Source organism: Trichechus manatus, unplaced genomic scaffold, assembly GCF_000243295.1.
Source record: "Trichechus manatus latirostris isolate Lorelei unplaced genomic scaffold, TriManLat1.0 scaffold00099, whole genome shotgun sequence".
Lineage (NCBI taxonomy): Eukaryota > Metazoa > Chordata > Mammalia > Sirenia > Trichechidae > Trichechus > Trichechus manatus.
Window position 1 is genome coordinate 1,378,917 of NW_004444035.1, and position 10,599 is coordinate 1,389,515.

Sequence of the window (10,599 nt, forward strand, 5' to 3'; positions counted from 1 at the left end):
CGCCCCGCCCCGCGCGGCCGCTTTCCCCCCGCGGAGGGCGCCGCGGCGCGACGCTGGGGCTCTGGCTGGTGCCGGTGGGGCAGAAACCGTTATGGGGCGCGACGAGCGCCCTGCTCCTGGTGGGCGCCTCCCTACTGCTGACCCTTCTGCAGATGCTGGCGAGCTACGCGCGGAAGTGGCAGCAGATGCGGCCCGTGCCCGCCGTCGCCCGCGCCTACCCTCTGGTGGGCCACGCGCCGCTCTGGAAGCCGGACGGGAAAGGTGGGGACCACGCCCGGCGGCCGCGTCCTCACGCGACGGCTGCGGAGCCCGCGGGCCCCCAGGTGCCCCTTCTGCCCCAGAGCTCCGCACGGCCCCGCTCGCCCTCCTGCCCTCGCGCAAGCCCGTCCTAGGAGCGAGAAGGGTCTGTTACTTGTCGACATTGCTGGTGCCACCCTCCCGTCCCGTCCCGTCCCATAATGAACTTTTCCTCTATGTGTAGCGTAGTATGCCGCGTTTCCAAACTCTCGTCGTTCTACTTTCACTCTTCTCTTCTCCCCCTCACAGTTGTTCTGGTCTCAGAACCCTGCCTGTTTTCTCCTCTCTTGGCTTTTAACAACAACAAAAAAGCCCTAACGCCAGAGGCTTCGCAGGGACTCCGCGACTACTTTAATAGTTAGCCCTCCTTTCCCTCACTCCTGCTTGTGAAAACAAGGACTCAGATCCATTTGGGGCTTTTTCTTCCCCCCAAGACACCATAAGACTTGACCACTACTTTCATTTCTTCTTAACCTTCGTACTTCAGCCCTCTTAAGGAAATTGCATACTAACAGTGAATAGCTATGATGGGAGAACACTTTGCAAAATTATATGCCTAGTTTCTAAAGCCTTATTTATTGAAGAGTGAAGTTTTTATTGAAATTATCTTTTTTTAAAGAGATAGACGTTTACTTTGTTTTGTTGATGGAAAAAAATTCACTTTAAGTTAGAAAGCTCTCAAAAGTACCAGGTATTTGCAATCCGCCATCAGGGAGGGTGAATGAGATCATAGCTCTTCATTTTCATGGTGGTGTGTGTTGAATTACACAGAACTGAGATTTGCCCCACACATTTTAAAATGGGCCCAGGACAGGAACTCAGTTCCCCCTCAGATTAATTTTTAATAGTTGTCCCAAAGGCCAAGCATTAACTCCAAAGCTTGAAGGATTATTTGACACTTTTCCACGCCTGTTCCCCCAGTAAAGATTATGCTGTCATTTCAACTTCACAGGAATAAGATGATGCCTCGTGAGAATGTGTTTACAAAAATATTGAGAATGTTTTCTGGGAGAAGAAATCCAGGTAAACTCTTTACCAGTCAAGCATGCACGTGACTGATGTTTCCAGTGATCCAGCAGCACATTTAGAACTCCCAAACTCACATTTGTAAAAGTTATCTTGGTTAATTCATACTAAAAGCAGAGGTAACCTCCCTTTGCAGCTTAAGGCTTCGTGGCATTAAAATATAGCTGTGCAGAATTATAGATGTCCCCCCTCTCCAAGGAAGTGATATGTTTAAGAAGCCTCATCATGTTCTTTGGGGGAATCTTTTTCAAAAAATCTCTAGTGAATAAGACTTGTTTCAAAACAAACTGTGAGCTTGTCGGAGTATCTAAAGTAATTCTTTTTGGAGTTACTTTCTGAGTGAAAAGCATGACAATATACTGTCTTTTACAAAGTAACAGCAAGTCCTGGATTTGGGCATCAAGAAAACCCTTTGCTCAGCTCGAAGCTTTGCAACCAACGAGTGAGCTGACTTTGAGCAAATATCTTAAAACTGTCTGTCAAATTTTCTTTTTCTTTATTTGTGAAAGTAACCGTATTGCAGTTATTTGAATGATTAAATTTAAAGTGTGTAAATTTTCCAGGCCACTGTCTAGAACTCGGTTAGAACCTGTTATTTAGGTTAATTAATTAATTAAGTTAATAAGTCATGCATCTATTGAGCCTCTGCGTTGTGCCCCACCCAGCAAAGTTAGGATATAAGACTATTTTAAGATGTAGTCCCTGTCTTCAATAGTCTTGTCTCTTATACAAGAGATGGTGTCTGTCGTTCTACAGATACTGTTCAAATTCCGGCCTCAAGAATCTCACCTGGGATATTGACCTTGGCTTCTGATTGGCTTCTCAGACTCTAATCTCTTGGTCCTCCAGCTCATTGCGTCAGCTTCTGCCTTCCCCAACTGTTCCCAGCTTTAAAACCTGATATCTTCAAACCACTGATCCAGACTTTCCTGTCCCCTCTGTCAGACAAGATCAAGGAAGGCAGCATATTCACATGAAACAAGGTATTTTGACACTGGTGATTTGACCCAGCTGTTTTCACAGCAATTTTGACCACCGTTTTGACCAGGAGATAGTATGGTGTGCTGGCATCTGTTTGTCTTCCATACAAAACCAGGCTCTACCTTTCACTAGCTGTGTGCTACTGGGCAATTGCTTAACTGTGCACAATCTCCTCAACTGTCCAATGACAGCGATAACAGTACCTTGTACATGGCTGTGCTGAAGCATTAAAAAAAAAAACACCCAAACCCATTGCCGTTGAGTCGATTCCAACTCATAGCGACCCTATATATGCAAGGCATCCAAAATACTTAACGTAGAGTCTGGTGTAATGTAATAACCACAGCCACAGCAAATAAATATGACATAATAAGTATTATCTCTTATAGGTATGGACTCAAACATACCAATGATTATGAAGATGGCAGAGGCCTGGGTAACATTTTGTTCTGTTATACGTAAGGTCGGCATAAGATTGCCAACACTAGCAACAATTATAGGCTAATTATTCTTAGGCTTTTATGTGCCCAGATGTGCACTTTTGTTTTGCCATTGCTGTTTCTTTATTATTATATGCAGTAGTCATCCCCGAGCCTCAACCCCTCTCTCTGCACTTTGAGCAGCCTGCCCTGATACCCAGGCATGAGGAACAGGGACGAGCTAAGCATGTCTCTTGTGCACATTTATTGATACTGAAAGAGAACTGAAAATTTTAATGATAAAAAAATACAGTTTATTTTTAGAATTGGTTTAGGGATACATAAAAATCTTCAGAAAGTAGAGAGAGCACCCACGTATCTCTTCTCCCCCTGCGTGCAGTTTCTCCCAATACTAACATCTTCCCTTAGTGAGGCACATTTGCTGCAACTGATGAACTAATACTGATACATTATTAGGGAAAACCATAGTTACATGAGGGTTCACGCTTCGTGTTATATAGTCCTGTGGGTTTTGACAAACGCATAATTTTATGTATACACGATTACAGTATCCTGCAGGATAATTTCACTGCCCTTAAAATGTGCAGCTAATCTAAGTCACTTTCATTGCAGGTACCTTTTAACAGAGTATTCCCAATTTCTCCCATCCATCTCTAGTAACATTTCTGTCATACATTTCCCTTATCCATAAGGTAGGACCATCTGCTGTATTGTTGCTATTGTGATGACTTGTTTTTCATGCTATGTCATTCCTTCCTTCCTTCCTTCCATCCTTCCTTCCAAAAAGTACAATAAGGAGCTTATTACAAATTATCATCTTGATTGAATTTAAAATTAAGTATTTTTTTCCTCCCAGAAATTTTTCAGCAGATAATTCAGTACTCTGAAGGATACCAATACATGTCACTGCTGAAACTCTGGATTGGGCCAGTACCAATGGTCATGGTTTACAGCGCAGGGAGTATAGAGGCGGGTATGTGGCGAATACGGCCAGTATTTCACTGCATATTTGGTGGTGTGAGAATCTCATCAGAGTAAATATTTTTAAAATGTCCTTTTATTTAATTGAACTCAGTATGTAGAGCATTCCATTGAAATGTTAGGCTATGTAGATGCTTTGCAGATGTCATCTGAATCCTGGGGAGGATAACACCTCCAGATACCTGTGCTCATTTGTTTACAGGTCCCAGTATATTTGTTTTCCTTTTGGAAAGTCTGCAGGAGGATACAGTTTTATAAAACCATAAATAAACCATAAACTGATTATTCTACAAGGTGAACACATGCTGTATTACAAGCACTGTTGAAGGCTCCAAAAATATAAGATTACTAACACATGGTGCTTCCCTCAAGGTCCCCAGAGTCTCATGTTATAACCATTATAAATTTATGGCTACAAGTTAGTTTTGCTTCAAGGAGAATCTTAACTAGATGTTGATAGGGCAGGTATTGTTCATTCATGCTATTGAAATTACTCCGAAAAAATGCATATCTCAGAGTAAAAAAAATTAGTATTATAGAATATAATCTTAATATCTATCTTGCATGTATTTCTCAAAACAGAGAAAACTGTATGCTTCATTTTTTTAAAGTTACAGCATACTTTATCCAATGACTTGAAAATATTTTCGAAATAGGATTTGGAAAGTTAGAACATTGAGCAAAAGAAGAGATTTCTCGGGTTCTCTTCATCATCATTATACCAGGTTTCTCCTAGAAGAAACACTTCTTATCTGAATTATTGTGACACTGGGGAAATTATCCTAGGTATGATGAGAAAAGGATTTGGATCAGGTAGTAAAAATGAGATAAACAGAACTTCTCTTCGTGGAAAAAAGTTAAAAGCAGAATTTCTTAGGAAATAGTCTGTCTCAGTTATTGTGGTAAAAGTGTTGGAGTTTCTCTTGTACCACACTCCAGAATCCCGATCCCTAGAAGATGGTGAGGGGGCTAGGCGTAGGATCTCAGCTACTGCTGACCCGGTATAGGGCAGTTTGGTACATGTGGGTGGAGATCTGGCCAGAGTAGGGGACTCAAGTAAGATGCTCGGGAGCATTCTGTGCTCAGTCCTGGATGCTTCATCCCTGTTGTACTTCCCTTTGGCTCCAGGTGGTTCCATCCACACCCGTGGCTCCCAATGGTATCTGTATGCTGGACACACTCAAATGTTCATCTCCAGCTCAGGCCTTCATCCTGAGGTTCCATGCTACTTTCAAATCATGACAACTGGAATTCCTCAAAATCAGTGTACCTGAAAATGAACTCATGATTTCCATCCCCAGAGGTGATCATCCATCAGATTCACCTGCACCTACCAACAGTCTGTTTCCTAGTTGGTTCCTGGTTCCGATCATCTTGGACTTTTTTTTGTTCCCACAGCTTCATTTGGACCCCAAGACTGAATGACAGTCCTATGTTCAAAAACTTTAATTGAATTTCTTTTAGATGCAGGAATAAAAATGAATTTCAGAGAAAAATAATGTCTTCAAATTCATTATGAAAATTTTACCTTTAAAAATAGTTGTGTTCTAGCCAAGTATTCTTATAACGGAGGGTTTTTTTGCTATCTGCAAATCTCTCAAATTAAAAAAAAAATTTTTTTCTGTTTCTAAGGTAATTTTAACTAGTTCAGAGCAAATTGACAAGTCATCTATGTAGAAGTTCCTAGAACCATGGCTTGGCCAAGGACTTCTTACTTACTATGCCCGCATAAGTTTGTAAAGCTATCTCTTGGAAACAGTTACTTCCACGTGTCACCAGGTAAAGTTAACACAAAGGTGGCTTTGCTGTGGCATGAGTGTGCTAGCTAGAAGTAGGGGGGAAGTTGGAGGGAGAGGTCTGGCTAACAGTGGAGCTTTGACAGGGAGTTTAGACAAGCTGGATTCCAGGGCATTTGGTAATCTCCAGCCATCGGGTTCAAAGCTATATCTACAGTGTTCAGAATTAGGAAGTCCTGGTGTACGAGTGGAGTAAAGCAAAGGAGAGTTTGAAACAGGGATATCTTGAAATCCCAAACAAAAAGGTAGTCAGCAACAGAGAAGTATATTGAGCACAGTGAACTCCAGTCTTTGAACTGGCATCCAGAAATAGGACTCCATCCTCCGAGAGAAGGTCTAGCAAGAGAAACGCCAGGACCCTTCTAGGGAATTTGGAGAACTCCAACTCAGTGGAGATCCACGTAGAATCATGGAGCATATGGGTCATGATTCATGTTTTTAGAAACTTACGTACTTAATTGTTTTAGTTGTTATGAATGTTATTTTTAATATTAGTAATATAGAACAAATCCAAAATATCCACATTCTGTAACTGTGATGCATATTGTATGTGTGTTCTTTTGTCATTCTGAGCAAAGCATTTGAGAATCTGTAGATTAAGCTCTTTCAGGAGAATTGGTTGACTTGACTGTATTTATGCTTTGCTTGTTTTGGATGTTGCTTCCTTTTTTAAATTTATAACCATGTATTGCATTTCTAGTACTGAAAACAAATGGTGCACCAGGAGGAAAATGTTAACACCCACCTTCCATTTTACAGTTCTGGAAGATTTCTTAGATGTTATGAATGAACAAGCAAATATATTGGTTAATAAGCTTGAAAAACATGTTAAGCGAGAAGCATCTAAGTGCTTTTTTACATCACCCTCCGTGCCTTGGATACCGTCTGTGGTAAGTTTCGTTGCATGTTTTCTAAAGTTACGGTGGAAAGATGAAATGGCCCAAATAGAAAATACATGTTCCACGGGGAAGGCAAATGAGAAGACCTGGATTCTTCAGGGAGGTTCCATCGCTGAATTAGAAGTCTGAGAAGCAGCAGCCACTCCTGAGGGTAGGGATGGTAGTCACAGGGCCCAAGTGCCAGGAAAGAACAGAAGGGAAGCACAGAAATGAAGCAGGACAAGCAGAAGGTATAAGAAGAGAGGGAAAAGGAGAGGGGGAAGAACAATTATAAAATATACACAAACAGAACAGAACTCATGTCTTTTTAAAAGTGCCTGCTGCCGCAAAAATAAATACAAGATATGTGCATGAATCAAATGAATGCCCCTCACCTGTGTTTTATAGAAACAGCTGTGGGGAAGAATATGGGTGCTCAGAATAATGGTGATTCCGACTATGTCCGTGCAGTTTATAGCTGAATGAAATCCTTTCAGTTATTTTTTAAATTGTTACTGATTTTTGCTTTAAAAAATTATTGCTAATAATTTTTGTCTGGGCTGTGTCTTTTTTATTGCTTCAAGTGAAACATTCTGCTAAAAATCAGCCTCGTCATTTAGGCAGGTGTTTTCACAGTGGAGGCGTGCTTACGTAAATTATGGCACATCCAGATTAAACCTATAATTTAAAGTGATTATGATATATTAAGAAGTGCTTATGTTATGATGCTAAGTGATAAAAAGGAAGATGGAAATAATTTTATGGAATGTGATCACCACTAAGTATAAAAAGTATCCATAGAAAAAAGACTGGAAGGTACTCTACCAAAGTGTTAGCTGTGATCACTGTTTTGTGTATGTACTTCTTTTTTATTGTGTTTTGTTTGTTCTTGATTCTACTTCCCCGTATTTTCTATACTAATATATATTGTTTTAGTAGTTTAAACAATCAATTTTACTTTAAAAATTGTAGTTACTCAGGTGTTAAGAAGCAGGGCCAACTATCCTGTCTTCGAGTCCTCTGCTCATTTTCCTTCGTGTCAGTGAGTATTTATTGAGCATCTGCGGCGTGCGATCATTGCGCGAGGTACTTACTAGTTGTCGTTATTTGCTGTTGAGTCAACTGCAGCTCATGGCGACCCCATGTGCGCAGAGTATAACACTCCATCGAGTTTTCAAGGCTGTGACCTTTGGGAAGCAGATTGCCAGGCGTGACTTCCAAGGCACCTCTGGGTGGATTCGAACCAACCTTTTGGCTAGTAGCCGAGTGCTTAACTATGTGCACCACCCACGTACTCTGTAGTTGTATGTTGTCGTTGTGTGCTATTGAGTCAGTTTTGACTCAGCAACTCTACAGGACAGATAGAACTGCCCTATTGTTTGTAAATCTTCATGGGAGCAGATCACCAGCTTTTTTCTCTCACAGAGCAGCTGGTGGATTCGAACTCTCGACCTTCTGGTTAGGAGCAGAGCTCTTAACCATTCTGCCACCAGGGTTCCTTTCACTAGTTACATGGTGGTACGTAAAACAGACAGAGTAGCATGCGAGATAAGCAGTAAACCAATAAATATAAACTTAGAAACTGTGATAATTGCTTAGAAAGAAAAGATCAAGTTGTCATTAGAGAAAAAACCAGGAATAAGTGGTATAGATTGTGTGGTGTGGGAAGACCTCTCTGAAGAACTGGCGTCTAAGCTGGTGTTGAAGGAGGAGACCATGCAGGGGTCTTTCCGCTCTATCACCAGAAACGAGGGAGGGCTAAGGGCAGCCATGTGACAGCTGTAGAAGAGAGCAGGCAGCCAGGTGTTCTTTCACGCCGGGAGAGAGACCAAAACAAAGCAACGTACATTAAGAAGAAGTAAATACGTCAATCACAGGGGGACAAATATTGTACGATAACATTAATATTAAAGACCCAGAATAGAGACATGTATAGAGATCAGAGTTCAATAGTGATTACTGGGGGTAAGAGGCACGGGGAAAGGGGAAATCATTGTTTAGGCGGCGTGGAGTTTTTGTTAATGGGGATGGAAAATTTAACAATGGATATTGGTGATGTTTGCACAGTAAGATCGATGTAGTTGTCTTACTGTTCACATGAAAAATGTTAAATTAGTAAATATTATGTTACCTGTATTTTTACAACAACAAAAAGAAGTAAATTTCATCTCAACCTGTAATACAAGAGCCCCAGGAAGCTTTGGAAGGTGTCGTTGAAGAAACAGAAGCAGAGATCAGATGGCTGGCTAGTAAGGAGGGTGTTTTAAAAAGAATTCTTCATTCTTCTAAAAACCAAAAAAACCAAACCCATTGCCATCACGTCAATTGTGACTCATAGCGACCCTATAGGACAGAGTAGAACTGCCCTATAGGGCTTCCAAGGAGCGGCTGGTGGGTTTGAACTGCCGGCCTTTTGGTTAGCAGCTGAGCTCTTAACCAGTGCGCCACCAGGGCTCCTCATTTTTCTAAAGACCCCCCCTTTTTTTTAAGCTTCACACCCTCATTGTTGACCATAAAGCATGAGGCTCCGAGTAGTCTCTCAGACTCGTCATCATCGTTCCCATATATTACCTTTATCAAAGCCACACGCCAAATAGTAGGTGCTCAAGAAAGACACATTCTGGCGTAACAGCGAATGTATTTTTACCCTGCTTACAGGATGAGTGACATGATACTTCGAAGAATGAAGACGCCCTGGCTCTGGCTTGACCTCTGGTACCCTATGTTTAAAGAAGGAAAGGGAACACAAAGGAGCCTTACGATCCTGCGTACTTCTACCAACAATGTAAGCCCTTGATTGTTATGTTTTGTTCACATACCCCATGTAGGACCGTAGAGCCTCTGTCTCATAAAATAAAAGTTTAATTGAATAATAGTGGAGAAAAGTGAGAAACAGGATTACACTTAAATTATTTATTCAGCAAATACTAAACACTAAGTGACAAGCAGAGCCCTGGTGGCTAAGTGGTGAAGAGCTCGGCTGCTAACCAAAAGGTTGACAGTTTAAATCCACCAACCAGTCCTTGGAAATCCTATGGGGCAGTTCTGCTGTGTCCTGTAGGGTCTCTATGCCCAGAATCAACTCAGTGGCAACGGGTTAAGTGCAAACGCTGAACCAAGGACTGTAAGTACAGTAGTGAGAAAGAAATGTATGTTTCTACCCTAAAGGAGGTTCATCTAGTAGAGGAATTTGTAAACCAATAAGTACACGATGTCATATGAGCAATGAATACTTCCTAACAAACAGGCTGCTGAGTTAAAGAAAGAAAGAGACAGGGATCTGTATTATAAGAGTGTTCAGAAAAAATGGATTAAGCAGCAGTTTTCAAAGGCAAAGAACATCTTTTATAGCAGTATTTTAACTTGAAAAAGATTAAAGTTTTACTACTTAATAATAAATAGAAATTACTATTCTATTTCCCATTCAAAAGGAAAAAAAGGAGATAAGTTGTTTTGTATATAGGATGTCAGCCTCTGTATTAAAGGTCTGTTTATGAAAAAGCAAGATTTAGTTGAAAAGGTGTCAAATTATAATTTAAATGTACTATTAAAAGTGCCTATTTAAATATATTCTAACTTTGCTGAAAATTTTGGTTTAAAATATTTTGGAATTGCTTCCTTATAGTGAGGAACACCCTACCACCAACAGATCAAGTGGTTAGCAAGTCGGTGGATGTTAGCGGAATGAGACGCTGGCTTGAGTTGGTCGCAGTGGAGCAAAGCCTCCTGGTGGTAGAATAGCCAACAGTCTGTATGCTATGAACATAATTGCATTTTTCCTCAAATTTCATGTATTTAATATCAACAATTAATGAATTCCAGATTGAATGAACAATATTAGTCATTTAATAAATACTGAATAATTGTATACGGAGGACCAGGCACTGAGAGTTCCACCCCAAATAAAAGAAAACATGGTCTTTTTGCCCTTAAAGTGCTTAGGATCCGTCTCCCTTAAGTAACTTAGTAGCAGGTTTGGTCAGTTGCGTGACCGTGGTTGTTGCCAGGCACCGTCGAGTCAGTTCCCACTCATAGTGACCCTGTGCCCAACAGAACGGAACACTGCCTGGTCCTGGGCTGTCCTCACAATTGTTACTATACTAGAGCCCATTGCTGCGGCCGCTGTGTCAGTCCATCTCATTGAGGGTCTTCCTCTTTTTCGCTGACCCTCTACTTTACCAAGCATGATGTCCTTCTCCA

General features: G+C 41.1%; 1 protein-coding gene across 1 annotated transcript in view; it reads left to right on the plus strand.

Annotated features, from left to right (window-relative positions):
- LOC101342431 (cytochrome P450 4V2) overlaps nt 1-10,599 on the plus strand; it is a 16,875-nt gene that overhangs the window by 800 nt on the left and 5,476 nt on the right. The window contains 7 exon segments of the mRNA XM_012557388.1: nt 37-261; nt 3,601-3,713; nt 5,358-5,439; nt 6,218-6,373; nt 6,376-6,411; nt 6,808-6,871; nt 9,052-9,184. Of these exon segments, the coding sequence (XP_012412842.1) occupies nt 37-261; nt 3,601-3,713; nt 5,358-5,439; nt 6,218-6,373; nt 6,376-6,411; nt 6,808-6,871; nt 9,052-9,184 (809 nt within the window).